This window comes from Triturus cristatus, chromosome 1_1, assembly GCF_964204655.1.
Source record: "Triturus cristatus chromosome 1_1, aTriCri1.1, whole genome shotgun sequence".
Lineage (NCBI taxonomy): Eukaryota > Metazoa > Chordata > Amphibia > Caudata > Salamandridae > Triturus > Triturus cristatus.
Window position 1 is genome coordinate 78,633,418 of NC_140579.1, and position 25,913 is coordinate 78,659,330.

The following is a 25,913-nucleotide window of genomic DNA, read 5'->3' on the forward strand; positions in this document are numbered from 1 at the left end:
TTTGGTCTTACGACAGACTACAATCTTAATGATTTCGTTTCTAAATTCATCTTCTATGTCATTATTCTGGCAAGGCGTGAGATATGCAGGGCATGGAAAGATGTAAATCCCCCAACTTTTACAGAATGTTTGAAACATATAATCTTCACCAGTGAATCAGATATGGCCTGTGACAGTACAAGCTACAATAAGATTTGGGTGGCTTTAGTCACATGGCGAAATAGGTAATGGTGGTCCTATGATTTTGCCCGGGCACTGTTGGTTCTTAGTCTCCATAGTAACACTGGATTCCATCAGTAGTGTGAACTGGAGAGGACTGGGAAAACAGTATCAGCTTGTGGGCTTCTCTTCACTCCCCACTCTCAGTACGGGCCTTGAAGTATGGGCTGGAATAGGTTGGCCGGTTGAGAGAGGGGGTGTCCTGTTTCCCATCAAGAATTCCATCCACGGTGTATGAGGACAAAAAAAAATAAAAAAATGGGCCAATTGTACTCTATCCCGGTGCCCACCTAAACACATACATAACCCATAGATAGGCATGCATTGCAATCATATACATCTTGCTTGCGCATGTTAATGTTTATAAGATTATATTTGGATGCCCTGTCAACACAACATCTCAAATAGGCATCTGTTAACACCAGAAGAAGTGCGGCTGACTAACAGCCCTCCTTGCGTGGCTGATGCTGACAAGGTGTTTGCGCGCCCCGCCCAACGATAATCATGGACTTCTTAGCCTAGATCCTACCACCATCGAAGCTGCATAGGCCATCCAAACATGTCCACGACGTAGGCATGCCAAACCAGTGCTTAGGTCAAAGTGCTGATGCCACAGCTGCCATCTTAGAATTGGCAGCAGGAAAGAGAGGCATAGCCTGATGCTACAAAATCCACAAAGGGTCATCCCAGAAAAAACGCTTTGAGGTCAGGAGAAGGGCAATTAGATAATAAATATGTCTCAAGGACTCCTGCTCAACCTTTATCACTTCTAAGCAACAAAATCACCTGCCAACTATGACAAATGACTCAAACTTTATCAAAAATAACACTTTTTATTTTTCATTCGAAAAAGCAATATAAAAATCTCTTTACAAAATTCATAACAAGTAAAAACATAAAAAATGTATTTGACATTATTCAACTGAGATATTACCATTAACCCCATAACCTTATATCACTCACCCCTCAGTCATAAGGCCATGCATACCTCCAGCATGAATTAAAAATCAGTTTATATTCTGCATCACTGCGACACAAATGAATCACGCTCTGTGGACCAAACAGACAGGGGTCGTTGATGTGCATTGTGGTGGTATCATTCTATTTTATTGCATACCTGCAGCATTCATTAAAAATCAGAACAGGTCAATATGCCCATTCTAACCTGCTGGGAGCGGTTTATATTCTGCATTACTGCGACACAAATGAATCATGCTCCGTGGACCACACAGACAGGTGGCGCTGAAGCGCGTTGTGGTGGTATCACTCTATTTTATTGCATACCTCCAGCATTCATTAAAAATCAGAACAGGTCAATATGCCCATTCTAACCTGTTGGGAGCGGTTTATATTCTGCATCACTGCGACACAAATGAATCACGCTCCATGGACCAAATAGACAGGGGTCGCTGACGCGTGTTGTGGTATCATTCTATTTTATTGCATACCTCCAGCATTCATTAAAAATCAGAACAGGTCAATATGCCCATTCTAACCTGCTGGGAGCGGTTTATATTCTGCATCACTGCGACACAAATGAATCATGCTCCATGGACCAGACAGACAGGGGTCGCTGACGCGAGTTGTGGTGGTATCATTCTATTTTATTGCATGGAGTATGGAGTCGTGCCAGAGTCCTGCCCGTCTGCGCCCGTCCGCGATCAGGACGCGGCCGAGGCCAGGTACTCCGTGGAAACCCCAACATCTTGCTTCAAAACATATAGTAAGGAGTCTCTTATTTAGATACAACACAAATGCTGTGCTCTCACTGTCTCTCTTCAAAGGGACTTAGCCCTAAATCCAGAGTTGGGCATACCTTGCAATATGCTGAATGACACATTGGTCCCGTGCCCCTTTGATCAGCCGCCGTCTCAGGCCCTTAAAGACACCAGCCATTTCTCTATTAAGGCTGGCCTAATTAATTGTCGCTCCCTGCCTAAACACTCTCTTGATATCGCCCAGTCTTTGATGGACAATAACTGGGATTTACTTTTTCTTACGGAAACATGGCTGGAGGATGAATCTAATCCGTCTCTATGCCTGGCCATTCCCCCGGAATATAATATCCTATGCGCCAATAGAGCGGATCGCAATCGGGGAGGTGGGGTAGCTATTATTTATAGATCCCAATGGACGATCTCTTCCTTCCCTTACACACAAATTGAACTGATTGAAGCCCTTCCCTTCTGTATTAAACTAGCTGAACACACCACACTGACAGGGCTACTGGTCTATCGCCCTCCTAAATCTAAGGCTTCCTATTTGGCTACATTTTTGGACTATGTCCTTCAGGCTAGCCTACGCTATGCCAATTTTACCTTACTAGGAGACCTAAATTTACACGCAGAGGACTCTTCTGACAAGCTTTGCCTTAACTTTCTTTCTACTTTAAAAGATGCTGGATTAAGCCAATTGGTTTCTCAACCTACGCACAAAGCTGGTCATACTCTTGATCTTGTTTGCTCGAATTTCTCAAACATCCTGATTGAGGATCCCTATCCGGTGATTTGGTCGGACCACTTTTTTATCCCTTTTGCTATTCACTTTTGCCAGCATGTGAGACCTAGAATTCCCCCTAAGGCGGTAGGACGTAATTGGAGTAAGATCTCCCCTGACAGTGTTGCCCTACATCTTGTAAATACCACTCCCAAAGACGCCTGACTAACCTCAACTGCTGGGTCACCTCTGCTATTGACTCGTTCGCCCCTATGCGACCGATTAAAACCTTTCGAGCAGCTCCCTCCGCCCCATGGTACTCCGACGAGCTTCGGAAATATAAATCTTCTTGTAAGCTGTTGGAGCGCCGGTGGAGGTCATCCTATTCTATTGACACAAAACTTAAATATAAACTGGCCCTCAAAGAATACCGTAGGAAAATAATTGAGCATAAAAAACGTTACCTGGAGGAGAAAATTAATAGAGCGCATGGCTCGGCCAGGGAAATTTTTAACACAGTGAAGACTTTCACAGATCCCTTGGCTCTTAAACAGTGTCTTCCAGTCTCTCAGGCCCTTTGCTCTCGCCTCTCTGACTTCTTTGAAGACAAGATCGCGAAGATCTATGACACCTTCCCCAAGAATAATGATCTAGGGAGTGATACGCCTTTACCTGACCGCATCGAGTCTTCTTCCACCTTTTCAGACTTTGAGGCAATCTCACTGGAACACTCACTGATGGAACTGTCTAGATGCCGCTCCGGCTCACCACTTGACCCTTGGCCAGCCAAGCAATATAAGTTATTGGCCTCTTTTCTTAATCCCTTCCTCAACTACATCTGGAATGACTCGCTCAAAACCGGAATTTTCCCGGAGTCTTGGAAACTTGCCCAACTGGTCCCGATTTTAAAGAAAGCTAATACAGATCCTAATGAGCCGGTGAACTATCGACCCATTTCTCTGCTCCAAGCCCCTGCCAAGGTCCTTGAAAAGCTAGCGCAGCAACAACTGGCAGGTTTTCTTGAATCCCACGGCCTACTTCATGAATCCCAACATGGTTTTAGAAAGTGCCATAGCACTGAGTCTGCCCTTATAGAAATGGCCGACTCTGTGCGGTGGAAACTGGATGGGGGTTCCAGAGCGGTGCTGGTGCTGCTCGACTTGTCGGCAGCATTCGACACCGTCTCTCACCCCATCCTGATTGACCGTCTTCGGTCGAAGGGCATTCAGGGGAAGGCCTTGGAGTGGCTGACCTCTTTTTTGTCTAATCGCACCCAGGCAGTCTATACTCATCCTTTTACCTCTGTTAGCCGTACCCTGAAATGGGGTGTCCCTCAAGGCTCGGCTTTGAGCCCACTATTGTTCAATGTCTATTTTTCTCCTCTGGCTGAACTCATTGCTAGGTCGGGCATCATAGCTACTTCCTATGCAGATGATATTCAGTTGCTTTTCTCCTATGAGAGTGCCACGCAGACTACTTTTGATCCTCTGAAGGATTGTCTGCGGGACATCTCAAAATGGATGGACCATAACTGCCTCCGCATGAATGCGGCGAAAACGAAGGTTCTCTTTTTCCATCAACCCTCCCATCTTGATGCAACTCTCTGGTGGCCACAGGAACTTAGCCTTCCTCCTGTCCCTAAGGACTCTGTAAAAAATCTAGGGGTCAAGTGGGACTCAAATCTTTCTTTTAGCAACCAAATACAGATCGTTTCAGCCGCTTGCTTTTCCAAGATCAGGATGATTAGGAAATTCATCACCTATCTCCCTAGTGACACCAGGAAAACCATAGTCCAGGCATTGATTACATCTCACCTGGACTATGCGAACGGCCTGTATTTAGGGTTGCCCACGGGTCTCCTACATCGGCTCCAGACAGTCCAGAATGCGGCTGTTCGGCTGGTCTGCGGGGTCTCCCTACGCACCCATATTTCGCCACATCGCAGAGCATTACATTGGCTACCAATCCATCAAAGAGCTGCATTCAAAGCCATGACCTTAGCCCATCGAGCAACTAGGGGTAGGTGATCGGCCTACCTCTCTGTTAGTATCCGTCCTTACTGTAACTCTCGGAACCTTCGTTCCAACTCCCAACATCTGCTTTCCATACCAAGATTCAGGAAAGCACGTTCCGGAGGTAAAACTTTCCAGGTCTGTGCCACAACGCTCTGGAACAAACTCCCGATCGCAATTAGGATGATCCAGGAAGAATTACCCTTCCGTAAGGCACTAAAAACTTTTCTCTTTTGTTAACCCCCCCAGGACTATCACTCTGCTTTCACTCAGAAGCGCCGGGACACCCCGTTGGGGTAGCTGCGCGCTATATAAAATACACAAAATAAATAAATACCTCCAGCATTCATTAAAAATCAGAACAGGTCAATATGCCCATTGTAACCTGCTGGGAGCAGATTATATTCTGCATTACTGTGACACAAATTAATCACGCGCTGTGGACCACACAGACAGGGGGTGCTGACGTGCGTTGTGGTGGTATCACTCTATTTTATTGCATACCTCCAGCATTCATTAAAAATCAGAACAGGTCAATATGCCCATTCTAACCTGTTGGGAGCGGTTCATATTCTGCATCACTGCGACACAAATGAATCATGCTCCATGGACCAGACAGACAGGGGTCGCTGACGCGCGCTGTGGTATCATTCTATTTTATTGCACCTCCAGCATTCATTAAAAATCAGAACAGGTCAATATGCCCATTCTAACCTGCTAGGAGCAGTTTATATTCTGCATCACTGCGACACAAATGAATCACGCACTGTGGACCACACAGACAGGGGTCGCTGACGCGCGTTGTACTGGTATCACTCTATTTTATTGCATACCTCCAGCATTCATTAAAAATCAGAACAGGTCAATATGCCATTCTAACCTGCTGGGAGCAGTTTATATTCTGCATCACTGCGACAAAAATGAATCACGCACTGTGGACCACACAGACAGGGGTCGCTGACGCGCGTTGTACTGGTATCACTCTATTTTATTGCATACCTCCAGCATTCATTAAAAATCAGAACAGGTCAATATGCCCATTCTAACCTGCTAGGAGCGGGTTATATTCTGCATTACTGCGACACAAATGAATCATGCTCTGTGGACCACACAGACAGAGGGCGCTGACGTGCGTTGTGGTGGTATCATTCTATTTTATTGCATACCTCCAGCATTCATTAAAAATCAGAACAGGTCAATATGCCCATTCTAACCTGCTGAGAGCGGTTTATATTCTGCATCACTCCGACACAAATGAATCACGCTCCGTGGACCACACAGACAGGGGTCGCTGATGCGCGTTATGGTGTTATCATTCTATTTTATTGCATACCTCCAGCATTCATTAAAAATCAGAACAGGTCAATATGCCCTTAATAATCTGCCGGGAGCGGTTTATATTCTGCATCACTGCGACACAAATGAATCATGCTCCGTGGACCAACAGACGGGTCGATGACGCGCGTTGTGGTGTTATCATTCTATTTTATTGCATACCTCCAGCATTCATTAAAAATCAGAACAGGTCAGTATGCCCATTCTAGCCTGCTGGGAGCAGTTTATATTCTTCTGCCTCACTGCGACACAAATAAATCATGCACTGTGGACCACACAGACAGGGGTCGCTGACGCGCCTTGTACTGGTATCACTCTATTTTATTGCATACCTCTAGCATTCATTAAAAATCAGAACCGGTCAATATGCCCATTGTAACCTGCTGGGAGCGGTTTATATTCTGCATCACTGCGACACAAATGAATCACGCTCTGTGGATCACACAGACAGAGGTCGCTGACGCGCGTTGCACTGGTATCACTCTATTTTATTGCATACCTCTAGCATTCATTAAAAATCAGAACCGGTCAATATGCCCATTGTAACCTGCTGGGAGCGGTTTATATTCTGCATCACTGCGACACAAATGAATCATGCGCTGTGGACCACACAGACAGGGGTCGCTGACGCGCGTTGCACTGGTATCACTCTATTTTATTGCATACCTCTAGCATTCATTAAAAATCAGAACAGGTCAATATGCCCATTGTAACCTGCTGGGAGCGGTTTATATTCTGCATCACTGCGACACAAATGAATCATGCGCTGTGGACCATACAGACAGGGGTCGCTGACGCGCGTTGCACTGGTATCACTCTATTTTATTGCATACCTCTAGCATTCATTAAAAATCAGAACAGGTCAATATGCCCATTGTAACCTGCTGGGAGCGGTTTATATTCTGCATCACTGCGACAAAAATGAATCATGCTCTGTGGACCAGACAGACAGGTGTCGTTGATGCGTGTTGTGGTGGTATCATTCTATTTTATTGCCACCTTCTTCGGGATTAGCTATTATTAAATTGATGGTACGTCATCTAGTGCCAGACAACATCCCCTTGAACTGCAACTTTACTTTGGAGTTCCAGGGGAGGGTTTGCATTATGATGCAACGGTTCAAACTGATGTGCTCTGGACCTCCCCTTCATGTTGTCGCTGTCCAGAAACTGAGCGTGTCATACATATTTATATATTGCTTTGACCCACTTTGTATTAATGTTATTCAATTATATTACTCATAACATGTTCATTGACATAATTGATGGCATCACTTGGTGACATCATCCACTAATCTGTTATTCAATTTACACTGTAAGTCAGTACAACCTGTGCAATGCTAAAAAATTGTTTTTTTGGCTGATCCCGCAGTAGTTATGCAGATCACAAACCCCCCCAAAACATTTTTCGAAAAAATCTTTCCTCAACTCCAGAAAAGCACTAGGGGGTCATGGTATCCCTAAGCTGCCCCCCTAAATCGTTTTTGTAAAATATTTTCAGGACAAGTCCTGTAATGGCTGCCGCAATGTTTTTGTTCATGTTGCGGTCAGCCAATCAGAGCACACACTTTAAGAAAGCCCCCTTTGCCAATCTGATGGCTTGATTTAAACTGATGAATGGATTAATACAAAATCAAAAAAATCTTGCTTTCTCAGAAATAATCTACCCCCGCTCCGCCCCCTCCCCAAATTTGGTATAATTCTGTTCAGCATTTTGGCTGAAGTGCTGTCTAAAAATTCCATCTGAAATTGCATGGGAAAAGTAATAAACCTCCAGAATAGTTCCTCGGCTCCCCCCTCTGCCTAGCCACATCGTGGTTCATGCCAATGTTCGCAGCTGCCTTGCCTACTGCAAATCTTCCTTTTTAGGAGCTTCCAAAAATGTCTTGAAGAAGCTCAAGCGTATTCAAAACACGGCTGCTAAAATTGCTGAGTCTGCCTAATTCTTCTTCTGCCTCAGCTATTCTTGACTGTAATTTTTACCAGTGGTTAAAAGAGTTTCTTTCAAATCTCTCAAGCTACCCCTATTTACCTCAACAACAAATGTAGGTTCTGTTCTGCCACTAGGCATCTGTGGATAGCTTACAACTGACAGACACACACTGGTGGGTTAAGGTTCCAACTGCACAGACCAATGTGGGACCTAAAATTCACAGGCTTGAACTCAGTCAAGGATGACTCAGCCTACCATCACTCTCTAGCCAATAAAATGAATAACATCAATGTGGGCAAGATTAGCAGTTATTTCAAGCAACTATACACATGTGGCAATTTCCAGCCATAATATGAAGCCGTGACTAGCTGTTTTCACACCGATTTCTATAACATGTATGAAAATGTCACCAGGTGGGTGAAAAAATAAACATTTATTTATTTCTGCAATTTTTCAATATTTTGTTTATGGCTATAGGGGTATCCTCTTGCACTTTTTGTGAGGTATCTTAGTGCTGTGATGTTAAGTAATGCTGTATGTGCAGCTCTCTGCTACCTCCAGGCTCAGACATGTTTTACAAATATGTCTAAATACTGTTTCTGATGCTGAATGTAATAAAACAGTCCTATTACGCTGTTAAAACAGGAGGTGGGTACATTGACCACAGGTCTGACACACGGCTAAGGCAAAGTTGGCAATTTGCATCTGGGGAGGATGAGTGCCCAGAGAACAAAGCCATTTTCAAGGTCATTTGTTGCAGTATGGTGCCTCCTTGTGGCTACTGACATTGCACCATAAGGCAAATGTTCACAAACACTTCACCGACCATCGTTGACAGCCGCATAAATCTCGTCATTTTTGCCCAGGTATGAGAATGAGTTACATATGCACCAGAGCGTGGCGGCCGATACCAATGGACTGCGGAAGGTGCTGGACGAGTTGACCTCGTCCAAGTCGGACCTTGAGGGACAAGTCGAGAGCCTGCAAGAGGAGCTGGCTTCCCTAAAGAAGAACCACGAACAGGTACGTTTTGATTCTAAAGCTAGACAAAGGAAATGGCAAACTATAGAAGCATTCATAACCAAGGTTAGTGGTGAACTCTTGCATTTAATAGGATGGCATGGCATCTGCGAGGGCCTTTCTATCAACCTCAGATTTGCAAATTGCGAAGAACTCAAATTATAGTGGTGCTTTGATTATATAGAGTTGTAAAAAGGCAGGATGGGCAATCGGCGAACAACATACCCTTAAGTATTGCCCGGCGGTAATCGCCTCTTATACCATTCGATGATTAACCAACAAACGAGGCAGGCGCTGGAGACTGGAAGGCAGGAAACAAAGTTTTATTCTCTCCGGAGGAGAACACATCAGATCAGACCAACAGGGAATCTTCTCGAGGTGCTCTCCCCACATCTCTGAGGCCTGGCCTCTTATACACAGGTTTATTGCTTTATTAAATGTGATACATTCTTGTCGAGACTTTGATGTGCGGAAAGACATCCTTGGAATCCCCACTTCAAGCTTGTTCCCACACATATCTACAGTAGAAGTACCCACCCCACCCACAGTAGGAGATGGCTATTACACAGCTGGACATTCCGCCAATTCTCGGGGGTGTGTGCGACTGGTCGGGTCTCAGGGGGTGGGGGGCCTTGATCTACTGTAATCCCTTTGATGTGAGGTGTTTCCCTTACAGTAGGGGCAATAAACTGCATCCGCAGGGTTAGGTGATGGCCTGGGATCGGTTCGGACAATCGGGCGCAGAGGAAGGGGGTTATCAAAAGGATGTATGACCATGTATGGGATGAAAGGAGGTGTTGGTCAGGCGCGGGATGTGGTTCCATGGCAGGGTCGCGCAGAAGGGGAGGGTTTTATGGCCCATGTATGAGAGAGCGGGGGTGGCCGGCGTACGGGGGATGTTTGCAGCACCTGAGGGACGTGCTGGCGATCGGCAATGAGATCATGGTGTCTAAAATGGCCGTCGCACGTTTTCTGTGTGTGGCGCTTGGGGAGAGACAAGATGGCGCAGATAATGTTCGGATACGAACTAAATTTCCACAGAGTGATAGCAATGTCAGGAAATTCAATAGAAAACATAGCAATGTTCATGTGTAATATTACCCCTAGAATGGAGTAATGATGTGAGAAAATCCCAATCAAGAAAAGGCAAGTGGCAGCTCCACGCGGAAGTTCGCATTGAAAGTTGGGGCTCACATTGGAACTTGAAAGTTTGTAGGAAATCCCAGACTCCTCCTCACCTTAAAATGATTGGAGAATTAGGGCATCATTTAAAATTTGGGCAGAAATGTGATGGAGTACCCTCTCACAAACTGATAGTTCACTGCACTATTTAAAGCCAGGCACACCGTCATGTTTCTGTTGGCGGTAACTCCACTGGCTCTGCCAGCGGAAACTTCACTTTAACTGCTCGGTGCACTCGAGCTGTAAGTGCAAGCACATCACAGCATCTGCACTATTTAGAGTAGACTGACCAAAGAACTGTTTTGTTTCTGCTTGGGATCACAATGGAAAACCTGGTGCTCCTACACAGAAGAAAAGAAAAATGACTCCCACAACTTGGGAGTCAGATTGTCAGGGGTAGTAGTATTTTGATTGACAAAAAGAAACTCCTGCTTTGGGGTAAAAAACTAAAACCTACGCTAAGCAGCCCTATTAAACACCGAGGCCAGTTAGCAAACTATCTGAGCCTTCAGAAGGCACAGAGATCTTTGCAAGCTAGCGGAGATCTCTTAACATGAAGGGTGATAGTCCATCAAGGTGGGAAAGGTAATTATGAGCTTGGCCACCCTGGCGGATAGCGGTCTACTCACCAAACTGTAATGAGCCCCCTAGTCCTGCCAAGGGCAGGAGTAAACAACCCTTCAAACTGGTGCGGGTGGAGAGCAAGGGGTTTATCCATCGGGAAAAGGTGTTTTCCCATAGGGAATTTAGTTATCGAAAAAATGAATTTGATCATGGCACTAAAGCAATGGCGTTTTACATGTATAACTGTATAACATATATAATGGGAATTTAAAATGTCTTCCTAATGTATACCAGTAAACATATTAATGTCTCTGCTTTCAAGGTGTACTTCTGGAAAGCTTTACAAATTTTAGAAAGTTGTACATCTGCACTGGTACTATGTGGTAGCCGTGCAGGGACAGAGTTAAAACTTTAATTCTGGGTATTTGGATGTGGGCATGAAGGTATGAACTTTTGTCATAGAGAAGATTCTATTATAAGCCCTGAGAAACTTTTGCAACTCAGCTAAATGTTCCCTGGGTGTGTGTCCTTTTGTATAGTCTTGGTGAATTTGTGAGAATTTTGATTATCTTCTGTTTGATGAGCCAGTGGATACAAAACTAATTTTCTAATATCAAGCCTTTCTGAAAAGCATGGATCCCGTATGAAGCCTTCATATTTAAATTTAGAGATATGTACAGTCCTTTGTACAGGAAAATAACTGTAAATTAAAAATAAAAGATGAAAAAGAAACTGGTTTAGACAGTTGTGGTAATGTAAAATTCACCATTTACTAGTGCAAGCATTAAATTACCGCAGGTGGACTTACCACTGGCAAACTACAAAATGTTGGTAGCAATTCTGCCAAATGTGATTCCACTGATAGCACAGTTACCACATCCACCAGAATCAGTGTATTTATATCATCACCCAGACTCTAGTTCAGGTCCAAATTCTTATAGACTGGTCCATTTCCAGCACTTGTTTTCTGCCTTTTGGATAAACGCTGTTTAATGCCCTCAAAATGCGCTCCGCTCCTATAGGAAATGAAAGGATTCCAGGGGGCCCAAGGAGAGCTCAGCGTTGAGATGAATGCCGCCCCAGGCACTGACCTGATGAAGATCCTCAATGACATGCGAGGTCAATACGAGGCGATGGCCGAAAAGAACCGCCAGGATGCAGAAGCAAAGTTCCTGGAGGCGGTGAGTAGGAGAGGGAATCATCACGGTGAAAGTCATCCGGGCTATGTAATAAGATGGATGGTTGATCGGCAAACCTAGACATTTCTCCAAACGTTAATCCCCTCTGTAATGCCAATATCAGTCCCATGGGAGGCTCAGTCCAACATGTCACCCTCTGCCCAGTGTCCAATAGCCATACAGAGACCTCACAGATCATTCCACTCTGATCCCTTGGGTTGGGGATGGGCCTACACTAAATGTCAAGTGGTCACTCCTGCCTATGTTCTCTCTTAGAGCAAACACCTCAAGCAGGAGATTTCCACCGGGGCTGAACAGATGCAGTCAAGCAAGAGCGAGATCTCCGAGCTGAGGCGCTCCCTGCAGTCCTTGGAGATTGAGCTGCAGTCCGCTCTGGCGATGGTAGGTGGCAACAGCTATTCTTTTTCAATATAAAGACACAACACTAGACTATAAATCCTTTCTTCAGTTGTGACCAACCTCCACATATTTCAACTATAAGAGCCAAACTTACATAGTGTGAGTTATTTATTCAGAAATGTTATTGCCCAAGAGAGTGATAGCTCTTTTGTCAGCACTAGATGGAAGAAAGAGTAAGTCACCTTGCTAGATGTTTGGCATGTGACCTCCAGGCCACATACAGATCTCTGCAGCCAACACACTATTGTTGTGAAGTCTCATGTTGGTTGGTGTGATGCCAATCAATAGGGACACAGACCAATAGCAACAGAAACATTTTTTGTTATGATCATTATTGTGCTCTTTAGCATGGTTTGTGTGTGCTCATTGTGTACTCAATGGCAGGAACCTCCTGCTGCTCAAACACTTTACACATTGACTCTAAGGTAGGCCTGACTACTTTTGAGCCACGCTACCAGAGGGTTAAGCACAGGTTCCTTTTGGTGACTTTTGTTGTTTCTTAGAGTTACAAAACATCACTCTTCAAACATGTGACATTTGGGCTGTAGTATGTTTTTCAGACTAAGCTTCTCTCCTTAGTTATAAACTAACGAAAGAAGAAGTAATTTGCGCAGAGCTGTCGCTGACCAAAACCAGCAACAGTTTTAGGCACAGGCAAATTGCACAGTTTTCAAGTCCTTCCCCTTCTAAGCCCTTGTATTACAGTTACATATCTCTCTCTTTCTCACCTCTGTCTCTTTTTCTACTTCATATTCTCTTTCTTCTCTGACTGTCTCCTTCTACTTATCCTTGGTTCTACCTAGACTTAACTGTTTATCTCTTTGCCTCTCTTCCGACTCTAATCAGACGTATTCTTTACCTCACCTCCTTCTGTCTACTTTGCCTCTTCTTCTACCTCTCCACCTCTTCCTAGTATCACTTTTTTCTGCTTCAACTCTGCCCATACCATATGTGTCTCTATTTCACCAATCACTAAATACGCAGCGTTTTCTTGTCCTCATTTCTCTATCTGCCTCTCTCTCATACTACCTCTATGTCACCTTCACCACACTATACTTTTATTTTTCTGACTCACCTCTCCTTCTATCCCATTCCTCCCTCTGTATTTCACCTCACATCTTCTACCTCACTGTCTCTCTTTCCCTTTCTCTCTACCTACCTCTCCATTTCCATGTAACAACTCGCTCTTTTGCTACCGAAGCTCTAGCTCACCCGCGTGTACCTCACCTATCACTCTCAAATATACCTCTCTCTGTCCCACCTTTCAAACTCTCACAACCTCACCTCTTTCTTTACCACCCTGTGCCTACCTCTGTACCTCTAGCTCTCTAAGCTCTCTCTACCTCAACGTTCTCTATGCCTCGCCCCTCTTTCTGCAGCTGTCTGCTCTGTTTCAATCTCACCCCTGTCTCTTCTCTTCCACCTACCTCACCTCTCTCAAAGCTCATATCTCTCTTACCCTCACCTATCTATGGGGCATATTATCAAACACGGCGTTAAAATTATCCCCGCTTTAGCGGCAGAAAACTACAGCTAAAGCGGCGATAATGGGCTTGATAATATGCCGCAGAGAATTCCAATAGAAGCCCATGTTGACACCAGAACATGGGCTTCTATGGGAATTCTCAAGGGCATATCATCAAGCCCATTATCGCCGCTTTAGCGGCAGTTTTTTGCCACTAAAGCGGCGATAATTTTAATGCCGTTTCTTGATAATATGCCCCTATGTCTTTCTTCCAATCTACTTCTCTCTGCCTTTCTCTCACTGCTTTCCCTAACTCAACACTCTTTTCATCACACATCTCTATGTTGTTTCGCTATGTAACTCTCATCTTTCTAATCCTCATCTTTCCCTCACCTCTCAGGATATCTCACATTTCATTCACTACCTTATCTCTGCTCTTTTTCTAGCTCTGTTCCCTGTAAATCACCGGTCTAACTGCCATGCTCCTCTTTGAATGCCTTCACCTTCTCTCCCTTGCGATGTTTCTCTGTACCTTTTCTGATTCAACTCATCCTCTTTACCTCGCATTCTTTCATCTACTCAACTTATCCATCTCTGTACCTCAAAACATTTGCTAAGCCTCATACTGTCTCTATACCTCACCGCTGTTTCTCTGCTTCACCTTCGTCTCTCTACTTCACCTTTTACCTATAGCTCAGCTGTTTTTGCCCATCATCCCTCTATCCACCTTTCTCTCTGACTCACTAATCTCTTTACCTGACCTCTTTTTACATCTCCCTTCCTTCCACGCCTCTTACTACCCTACCGCACATCTCTATTCTTCCCTGACTACCTAACCCCTCAAATATCTCTATCTGCCTCACATCTCTTTCTACCTTCCCTCTCACTCTACCTCATCTCTCTGTGAACTCCACCCTTGAACATTGTGGTGAATGTCCTTATCCCCATATCTAGATTTTTCTATCTCTAAACCCGTATTATCTCTCTGCCTCTTTCTCTCTCTTTTTATCCTCCCCTTCCTTGCTCCACCTCTTTGTAGCTTTCATTCAGACTAGCTCACCTTTGTCTCTTTACCATACATCTCACCCTACTTCACCAGCTGGCCTGCCTGATCTTTATCTTTACCACCCTTCTCTCTCTACTTCACCTTTCTTGCTATGCTATTCTCATTACCTCTTTGCACTTCTTCTGTCTCCTGCCCGTTCATTTCTCAATGTGTCATTTACATATAGTCCGGGTACGTTTATTCTGGCAGCCATATTTGTTTAGCACAATATTCAAAACCTGATATTCCTGCACTATACCAAAGTGATATCCCTTCTCTCTCTACTCATTCTACTGTACTCTACTGCCTCCCCATCCTCCGTTATCCCCTTCATTTCAACACTCTCCTCCTATGCTCATTTATTTCGCCTTCTCTCAACTTCATTACTTTCTCTATCAGTTTTACCACCCAATTTCTCCACTTCCTTTAGCCTCCCTCTCCATTCTTTCCTCTTGCCCTCAATTAACTCCCCCTGTCAGTTCTTCCTCTCTCTACTTTCACTTTTCTCCTTCATCTCTCTATTTCATTTTCTTATTTTTCTACCTTTTCTCCAAACAATGAGAACATGTGAAAACAGATAGACGGAAATGTTTACACCATAGCCAAAGCAAGTGCTAATAAGTGCGCTGTCCAGTGTTCCTATACGTACAACCTTCCTTATGCTTTATCACAATGTTTCAAAGCCCCCTCCCTTGTCTTTCTCTCTGGCAGAAAAATTCCCTAGAAAGCAACTTAGCAGAAACAGAAGGAAACTACTGCGCCCAGCTGGCACAACTTCAAGTCAAAATCAGCATGGTGGAGGAGCAGCTGGCAGATCTCAGGGGCGATATGGAGCAGCAGATGGCAGAGTATGAGGAACTCTTGGACATCAAGACCAGGCTGGAGAAGGAGATCGAGACCTACCGGCGCCTGCTGGAGGGCGAGGACAGGTAAGAACACTCAGAGCCAGGATCATTCCCACTTTGCAGCTTCTAGGTGCTTGGAAATTGACCCAGTAGAATACACTCAGTCATGTGTGTCTCTTTTTGTTTGCTTTCAGTGGTCACAGCTCTCAGCCAAGAAAAGGTGAGTGTCTCTCTTTTGTCTTTGCTTCATGTCCATGCCTTCACAATGGCCTGTTTCTAGCTTCATAAAGACACTTGTTGTAGCGCTGGAGTGCTACAAACCACCAAAGGCTCCCAGGAAGCAAACATCTGCCCCATCAAAGCATCACATCTCCTCTGCTATCAGCACACTTTCACTCACACAGCCACCTCCTCTGTCACAGGCTCATCCATACGGTCTCCAGGGACACCCCATTAATGGTGATGGAGGGGGAGCCGAGAGGATGCGATAAGAGCCTGCGGGCGGGGTTGAAATGAGAAGCTTTGAGTTGCTCGCTCTTGATGTCCCTCAAGTGACCGGGGCTGAATGTCCATCAGGCAGCTCTGCCTGATGTGAACATCAATAGGCCTGGGTGAACCTTCCCTTATGCTGGCATAATCTTGCGCCATTCCAAGAATTTTTCATTTCACTTGTTACGCAAAATTCCCGAAATTAGGCCATTCCAGCACGTGGCACAGATTAGCATGGGAGCACATAAACAGCACAAATCACCAGAACGCGAGCGACTATTGTTCATGGCACTGGTGATTTTTCCCCTGTTTTTTAGTGTAATGTGTGTCCAAAAGGGCCCAAGGATGCCCATCCAGACAATGAAAGTGCTGAATGCTGCTTTTAGATTTCACCTAATTTCTCGTACATTTTTGTGGAATTTTGTATAACTTCATAAAAGGAAACAACACACATTTTGCACATCCCTAAACATTATCTTTTTATAGGTGCCCATGAAGGGCCAGCATTGCTTTACTATTTGAACTAGCGGGAGAAGCTATAACACAGAAAGATGCCTGATAAACGGGGAGTAGGGACCACATGTTACTGAATTTAGTAAAGAAACTTAACGTCTGAGAGACACCTCCTTGAACAAGAACATCCCCATCCTCAAGGCAGCCCAGTCCATCAGAAGATGGCGAGGTTAAATTAATGGTTATCCCACCCATGTCTTCTGGCTGTCCAGGAGTGTGAGCAGCATTACAAGCTGGCCTCACACTTCCCAACTACCACTATTGCACAGATCTGAGTCCCTCCTTGTTAGAGTCGGGGATCTCTGGTTGGCGCAAGGTTGCCCTTGTGTCAAGCAGGAACCCTCTCCTCCACGTCAGGGCGCAGGATAACCCCTTTTGAATGACCCTTGCTCACCCTCTAGGTGCGTGGCGTGAGCAGCCAAGGCGATTCCTCAGGCGTTGTTGGTTAAGCACTTACAATCATACACACAGTAAATACATCAATCCCCCCAGAAACGGACACCAGACTTGGATATATATAAAAATACGATTCTTTATGTAAAAATAAGGTATATATATCTCAACAGACTTATCACAAGACCAATAACGTTTTCGCTAGGCCACCAGGTTATACAGCAGGCAAATGTTCTTGGTTCGTAGTTTCCTTACTCGTAGTTCCAGTACTCACAGAGATCGGTTCCTGCGAACGGGGAAATAAGGCGTTGCGGGCCCCGAGCCCGATACTGGACTCCTTTCGTGATTAGGAGAGTCGGCACAGGTCGGTGCGACTCTCAGCTTGGGAAGTGTTCTTGGGTCCTCAATCAGCAGGTGTGGGCACGTAGGCAGGCGCGGCCAGCGACCCTTTAGCACGGCGGTGCAGGAGGGTCTCCACAGCGGGGGCGGCGCGGCCTGAGATGTCCGGGGATAGCGAAGCGGGGTCGCAGGGCACGGTCAGTGCAGCTGGATGACCCGGCGTAGATCACAGTCGTCGGACGGCTTCCGGCAGGAGGGGTGATAGCGCGTTCAGCGCACTCCAATGGCAGGCGGTGACAGGGATGCAGGCGGCCTGGCCCGGGAACAGAGAGCGGCTCTGGACGGAGCGGGGCTCTCACGGGTTTGAGGCAGGCGAGCTTCTGGGTGTCACGGCCCTAGGAGGGGCGATGAGGGGCGCAGTCTCTTTTCCAGCGGGATGCACACACGGCTCGGATTTGGAGGACGAGCAAGAAGCACAAAGAACCCACTGTTCCTGGGGTTCAGTTCAGGGGGCAAGCTCAGATCAAGCCCTTGGAGAATGTTCAAGCACAAAGTAGCAAAGTCTTTTCAGTAAGTCTCTTCCTCTCCTCTCTCAGCAAGGCAAGCAGCAGGCCAGCTCCTCCGGCGTCTTCTTCTCCTTCTAGTCGGGCAGAGGTTCTTTGTGGTAAACAGGATTCTGATTTCTTAGGAGTCAGGCTCCTACTTTTATACCATGATTCTTTTGTTCTTTAGCGCCAGGGGGCCTAGGCCTGGCTCAGTCCAGTTCTGGAGCACTTTGTTATGGTGACTCTGCTCTTTCCTTTCAGCAGCAGGGCAGAGACATCAGCCGCCCCACAGGGGGTGGCGCCGGCTTTGTGGTGGCAGAGCACAGGTCTGTTCAAGAGTCAAGGTGTACTCCTCCCACCCATCCAGGTGTAATCTCTCTACCCACCACCTGGCAGCCAACCTGTCTCTGGGGATTCCCCAACCCTGCTCCTTACTGTTGCTGGGCAGAACACACACACATACAGCAGAGGCGGACTGAGATGGTCAGGTCAGTAAATACTAACTTTCTAAAAGTAGTATTTACAAACCCAGGATATCAAAATAAACTTGACTACAAGAAGTATTTTATCATCCTGAGTTCAGGCATCCTAAACTTGACACTTCTACCATGCTCTCTGAGTCCACTGGGGTCACAGCGTTGGCGTGATCCCAGCAGCCCATTCTGGCCTATGGAGAGCAGGTAGCCTTCAATAGTGAAAAACGACAAGGGCTGTAATTCACTACTAAGACATGCCACACACACCAGGGCATGTCTTACCTTATGCCTACAATGCACCCTGCCCTTGGGCCTACCAGAGGGGTGGCTAATATGTAGGTAAGGGAAGGTTTAGGGACTGGCAAGTGGGGGCACTTGCGCAGTCAGCGCGACGGTCCCGGACCGCGCACAGGGTCTGCGGTGGCAGACCCTAGACACACTTTACAAGGCCGCTTCCGTGGGTGGCGCAACCAGCGCTGCAAGCCCACCAGCAGCATTGGCATTCACGAGCCCTGGCACCCCTGGTGCACTTTACTGGGGACTGACAGTGAATCCAATAAACCAATCGTGGACATCAATTACAGGTACACTTTACCTAGGGAGCACTTGCACTGCGGCACGGATTAGCCGTGGCGCAGTGCCCTGAGCGGACAACACCAGCAAAACAATCGAGGCACACCATCAAAAAGTGGAAGGGAAACTCACGCCAAGGTGCCAGGTCTAACACGTGTCCCCTCCAGCTGAAATGTGGGGAGAACTACCCTTGCCCAGGGGGTTCCTCGTCACTAAGGCGGAAATACCTGGACAGACCGTCAGCGTTGGCGTGATCTGTACCAGGACGGTGTTCCACCGTAAAGTCCATACCCTGTAGGGAGATGGACCACCTCAACAGCTTCGGGTTCTCACCCCTCATTTGCATCAACCATCTGAGGGGCCTGTGGTCCGTCTGAACCCGGAAGTGAGACCCAAACAAGTAGGGTCTTAGCTTCTTCAGCGCCCAGACCACAGCAAATGCTTCTCGCTCAATTGCACTCCACCTACTTTCCCGTGGAAGTAACCTCCTACTGATGAAGGCTACGGGTTGGTCCCAGCCCTCCTCAGTCATCTGTGAGAGAACAGCCCCTACACCATGCTCTGAAGCGTCTGTCTGGACTAGGAATTCCTTGGAGAAGTCAGGGGCCAAGAGCACGGGCGCCGTGCACATGGCAGTCTTCAGGGTGTCGAAAGCTTTCTGACAGGTGTCAGTCCAAATCACGTTCCTGGGCTGCTTCTTCGAAGTCAGCTCTGTCAAGGGGGCAACGATCGTTCCATAGCCCTTGACAAACCTCCTGTAGTACCCAGTGAGCCCCAGGAAGGCCCTCACTGCGGTCTGCGTCTTGGGGGGTTCCCAAGCCAGGATGGTTTCAATTTTGGGTTGCAAGGGTGCCACCTTGCCGCTCCCCACTTGGTGTCCCAAGTACACCACGGAACCCTGCCCGATCTGGCACTTGCTTGCCTTGATCGTGAGGCCTGCTCGGCGCAGCGCCATCAACACTTCCCAGAGGTGGCGCAGGTGTTCAGGCCAGGTGGCACTGAACACTGCGATGTCATCCAGGTAGGCGGCACTGAACGCATCCAGCCCAACCAGTACCTGGTTGACCAACCTCTGAAAGGTGGCAGGGGCATTCTTCATCCCAAATGGCATGACTCGGAACTGGAAGTGCCCATCTGGTGTAGAGAATGCGGACCTCTCTTTGGCCCCATCGGTCAAGGCGATCTGCCAGTACCCAGACGTTAAATCAAACGTACTGAGGAACCGGGCAGCTCCCAGCCGATCAATGAGCTCGTCAGCTCTGGGGATGGGGTGCGCGTCAGTCTTCGTGACTGAATTGAGTCCTCTGTAGTCCACACAGAACCAGTTCAGGTGTGGCTCCCGGCGCAGCAGCCTTTGGGACCAAGACCACGGGGCTGGACCAAGGACTGCTGGAGGACTCAACCACCCCTAGCGCAAGCATTTTGGAGACCTCCTCCTTAATGCAAGCTCTGACCCTGTCAGTTACCCTGTAAGCCTTGTGCTTTACAGGTAAGCTGTCTCCTGTGTCCACATCATGGACGCACCAATCTGTGACACCAGGAACCAGGGAGAATCGGTCGGAAAACTGTCCCAGCAAGTGGCGGCAATCTTCCTGTTGTTCGGGCGTCAGGGTGGGTGAGAGGTTAACTCCATCCACTGACCCATCTTTCTCAGAGGCCACTAAGAGGTCAGGAAGAGGCTCGGTCTCCTCTTCCATTCCATCATCAGTGGCCAGCAGCATGCCCACTTCGGTCCTCTCTAAGTGGGGCTTAAGGCGGTTAACATGTAGGACCCTCAAAGGGTTCCTGGGAGTCTGCATGTCCACCAAGTAGGTGATAGGACTTTTGCGCTCCACAACCTCAAATGGACCTGTCCACTTATCCTGAAGTGCACACGGCTCCACTGGGGCCAAGACCCACACCTTTTGTCCAGGTTGAAGCTCTACCAGAGTGGCATTCCGGTCGTACCACCGCTTCATCTCCTCCTGGCTGGCTTCCAGATTTGCCTCAGCAAGTTGCCTGAAACGCCGAGTCTGGTTTCGGAAGGCCAGCATGTAACTATATACATTCTGGGGAGGTTTCCTGGGAGATTGCTCCCAGCCTTCCTTTACCAAACTCAGAGGTCCTCTTACCGGGTGACCATACAGAAGCTCAAAGGGGCTGAACCCTAGAGACTTCTGCGGCACCTCTCGGTAAGCGAAGAGCAGGCATGGCAAGAGGACGTCCCACTTACGCCTCATCGGACCGTCCAGGCCCATGATCATGCCTTTGAGGGTTCGGTTGAATCTCTCAACCAACCCATTTCCTTGGGGATGGTAAGGAGTGGTGAACTTGTACGTTACCCCACACTCCTTCCACAGGGATTTCATATACGTGGATATGAAATTGGTCCCCCTGTCGCTCACCACCTCTAGAGGGAATCCCACTCGGGAGAAAATTCCCATCAGTGCTCGTCCCACCACGGGGGCCGTCACTGTCCTCAGAGGGATGGCTTCAGGGTACCGGGTGGCATGGTCCACCAAGACCAGGATGAACCTGTTGCCCAGGGCTGTCTTGGGGTCCAGAGGCCCCACAATATCAATACCCACTCGTTGGAATGGCGTACCGACCACAGGGAAAGGTTGCAGAGGAGCCTTGTGCTTCCCTCCGCTCTTACCACTTGCCTGGCAAGTCTGACAGGTTCTGCAGTAGGAATCTGAATTCTTATGCATTTGGGGCCAGTAAAAGTGGGTGACAAGCCTGTCATAGGTCTTGTCCATCCCCAAATGTCCTGCTAACGGCACATCATGAGCCAGCCCCAGTAGGAAGGTTCTGAACTTCTGGGGTACCACCAGCACACGGGCTGACCCAGGTTCAGCAGCCTTAGGCTCGGAATACAGGAGGTCACTCTCCCAGTACACGTAGTGTGTTTTGGCCTGAACACCATTGGCCTGGTCTGCAGCCTGCTGCCGCATACCCACGAGAGAAGGGCATTCTTTCTGCTCCCTGCAGAATTCCTCCCTGGAGGGACCTCCTTCTTGCTGCCAATGGGTCAGCTCAGGCAGATCTCCCAGTTCGGCAATCTGTTCCCCGGTAGGCTCCAGAGCATCCCCCTCAGGGTCTACTTCCTCCTGGGCCGTGGGAACTTCGGGGGCCGGTTTCCCGCGCCTCCTGCGCCTTCTCCCTAAGGCCGGTTCCTGGACCTCTCCCTCAGGCTCCAGGACCCTCTCAACACCCCTACTGGCTGCCATGGACCGGGTGGTCACGCACGCCCAGTCGGGCAGACCCACCATCCTCAGATGCGTGGTCTTCTCCACCTTTTCCCAAGGGGAACTCTCCAGGTCGTTCCCTAGCAGACAGTCTACAGGCATGTCAGTTCTCACAGCGACTTGTAGAGTACCAGAGACCTCCCCCCACTCAAAGGGAACTTGAGCCATTGGACAACGACTCTCTACGTTGTCAGCATTGACAACCCTACAGTAGGCATTGGGTACAATTTGCTCTTGAGACACCAGGTGTTGCCTCACCGAGGTCACGCTGGCTCCTGTATCTCTAAGAGCCTCCACCTTCCTTCCATTGATGGTCACCACCTGCCCATATTTCTTAGTGTTAGAGGGCAGGTAGGTTACAGGGACCATCTCACTGTCTCCTAGCGAGACTAGGGTCATCTGCCCGGGACCCCCACCCTCCTGGACTGCTACTTCCTCCCCAAAGTTAACACTAGCTACTTGCCGGGGTGGAGCACCAGTGGGTGCGGTCTTACCAAACAGGCGACACTTAGGATCAGAGGCAATGTGACCCGGTTCACCACACCTATAACAATTGAAGGGCCCCTTTGGAACAGGTCTACCTGTCGGGGCCCCGTTCTGCTGCGGGGTTGGGGGAGGCTGAGAACCCTTCTGCTGGTTCCCTTGGGAATTACTTTGGGGGCCTTTTTGGAACCCCTTCTGTTTACCCTTGTCCCCCCCACTCTTCTGCTGGGGACCCTGCCCACCTTTGGCGGAGTCTCCCACTTGACCCTTGTGGACCCTGGTGCTGAGCCAGCGGTCCGCCTCCTCAGCAAGCTTCCTCGGGTTGGACAGCTTGCTATCTATCAGGTGCTGGCGTAGCTCAGGAAAACATTGACTGGACAAGTGCTCCCATGCAATTAAATCAAGCAGCCCTTGATAATCATTCACTTTGCTACCCTTCACCCAACCATCCAGCGCTCTGCAGAAAAAGGTCACATATTCCACATACGTACTCTCAGGGATCTTCTTCGTCTCCCTGAACCGCTGTCTATATAGCTCCGGAGTTAACCCATACCTGGTCATTAAAGCTTCCTTCATATGGGGGTATGAGGTCTGGACTTCCAAGGGCAAATCTAACAGGGTGTCCCGCCCTTCCGCAAGGAACCTTCCCCACAACCCCGCTCCCCAGTCTTTCTCAGGGACCCGGTGTGAGGACATGGCCACCTCGTAGGCTCTAAACCACTGCCCTATGTCATCCTTTCTAAAATACTCCTTTACTACATCTTTGGGGATGTACACCTTGGACTCTACCTGCGCTGGTGGAGTGCTGCCACCAGAAGGAGCGGTATCCAAACTTTTCGCCTTCAGCTCCAACTCCTTCAATCTGATATCATGATCCATTTGGCGTTGTTGTGCCTCCAGGGCCAACTTCTGCTTTTCCATTTCCATCTGTCCTGCCAACTTTGCCATCTCCATTGCATGTGCCCTGTCTGCTGCCCTGTCTGCCAGCTCCTCTGGCGACCGGACTCTGCTGGGCTCCTCAAGGTTGTCGGGTGGAACGATGTCCCCCGCATTCCGTGGGTCTCGTGACTCCTTCCAGGCTCTCAGCGCCTTGGCGTACTGGGTTCTCCTCTTGAATCCAGCATGGGGGACTCGGAATTTTACACTGTAGCCTTTCAATTGCTCCATCGAGTAGCCTTCCAGTCTCTCCCAATCCACCTCATCGATTCCAGAAATCACAGAGAGTGCTCTCCCAGCGGAGTGTGAGCCAGGCATGGTTGCAGTAATGGCAGATGTCTCAACAAAGTTCAACAATTACAAACCTGTGGCTGCGTTATTTGGTCTGCTCTCACTATCTGGTGATTAATAATTCACTGTATGCAAATTACAAGTGCAAATCCGAAATCCCACCCGCTGCCAACAATGTTAGAGTCGGGGATCTCTGGTTGGCGCAAGGTTGCCCTTGTGTCAAGCAGGAACCCTCTCCTCCACGTCAGGGCGCAGGATAACCCCTTTTGAATGACCCTTGCTCACCCTCTAGGTGCGTGGCGTGAGCAGCCAAGGCGATTCCTCAGGCGTTGTTGGTTAAGCACTTACAATCATACACACAGTAAATACATCAATCCCCCCAGAAACGGACACCAGACTTGGATATATATAAAAATACGATTCTTTATGTAAAAATAAGGTATATATATCTCAACAGACTTATCACAAGACCAATAACGTTTTCGCTAGGCCACCAGGTTATACAGCAGGCAAATGTTCTTGGTTCGTAGTTTCCTTACTCGTAGTTCCAGTACTCACAGAGATCGGTTCCTGCGAACGGGGAAATAAGGCGTTGCGGGCCCCGAGCCCGATACTGGACTCCTTTCGTGATTAGGAGAGTCGGCACAGGTCGGTGCGACTCTCAGCTTGGGAAGTGTTCTTGGGTCCTCAATCAGCAGGTGTGGGCACGTAGGCAGGCGCGGCCAGCGACCCTTTAGCACGGCGGTGCAGGAGGGTCTCCACAGCGGGGGCGGCGCGGCCTGAGATGTCCGGGGATAGCGAAGCGGGGTCGCAGGGCACGGTCAGTGCAGCTGGATGACCCGGCGTAGATCACAGTCGTCGGACGGCTTCCGGCAGGAGGGGTGATAGCGCGTTCAGCGCACTCCAATGGCAGGCGGTGACAGGGATGCAGGCGGCCTGGCCCGGGAACAGAGAGCGGCTCTGGACGGAGCGGGGCTCTCACGGGTTTGAGGCAGGCGAGCTTCTGGGTGTCACGGCCCTAGGAGGGGCGATGAGGGGCGCAGTCTCTTTTCCAGCGGGATGCACACACGGCTCGGATTTGGAGGACGAGCAAGAAGCACAAAGAACCCACTGTTCCTGGGGTTCAGTTCAGGGGGCAAGCTCAGATCAAGCCCTTGGAGAATGTTCAAGCACAAAGTAGCAAAGTCTTTTCAGTAAGTCTCTTCCTCTCCTCTCTCAGCAAGGCAAGCAGCAGGCCAGCTCCTCCGGCGTCTTCTTCTCCTTCTAGTCGGGCAGAGGTTCTTTGTGGTAAACAGGATTCTGATTTCTTAGGAGTCAGGCTCCTACTTTTATACCATGATTCTTTTGTTCTTTAGCGCCAGGGGGCCTAGGCCTGGCTCAGTCCAGTTCTGGAGCACTTTGTTATGGTGACTCTGCTCTTTCCTTTCAGCAGCAGGGCAGAGACATCAGCCGCCCCACAGGGGGTGGCGCCGGCTTTGTGGTGGCAGAGCACAGGTCTGTTCAAGAGTCAAGGTGTACTCCTCCCACCCATCCAGGTGTAATCTCTCTACCCACCACCTGGCAGCCAACCTGTCTCTGGGGATTCCCCAACCCTGCTCCTTACTGTTGCTGGGCAGAACACACACACATACAGCAGAGGCGGACTGAGATGGTCAGGTCAGTAAATACTAACTTTCTAAAAGTAGTATTTACAAACCCAGGATATCAAAATAAACTTGACTACAAGAAGTATTTTATCATCCTGAGTTCAGGCATCCTAAACTTGACACTTCTACCATGCTCTCTGAGTCCACTGGGGTCACAGCGTTGGCGTGATCCCAGCAGCCCATTCTGGCCTATGGAGAGCAGGTAGCCTTCAATAGTGAAAAACGACAAGGGCTGTAATTCACTACTAAGACATGCCACACACACCAGGGCATGTCTTACCTTATGCCTACAATGCACCCTGCCCTTGGGCCTACCAGAGGGGTGGCTAATATGTAGGTAAGGGAAGGT

General features: G+C 48.2%; 1 protein-coding gene across 4 annotated transcripts in view; it reads left to right on the forward strand.

Moving 5' to 3' along the window:
* LOC146869494 (keratin, type I cytoskeletal 12-like) overlaps positions 1-25,913 on the forward strand; it is a 387,487-nt gene that overhangs the window by 8,353 nt on the left and 353,221 nt on the right. For 3 of the 4 annotated variants that reach the window (XM_085600115.1, XM_085600182.1, XM_085600218.1), the window contains 5 exons: positions 8,801-8,957; positions 11,723-11,881; positions 12,155-12,280; positions 15,520-15,737; positions 15,848-15,873. In XM_085600115.1, coding sequence (XP_085456241.1) covers positions 8,801-8,957; positions 11,723-11,881; positions 12,155-12,280; positions 15,520-15,737; positions 15,848-15,873 — 686 coding nt within the window. The remainder of the gene's footprint in view (positions 1-8,800; positions 8,958-11,722; positions 11,882-12,154; positions 12,281-15,519; positions 15,738-15,847; positions 15,874-25,913) is intronic. The other variant, XM_085600156.1, reaches the window with a different exon arrangement.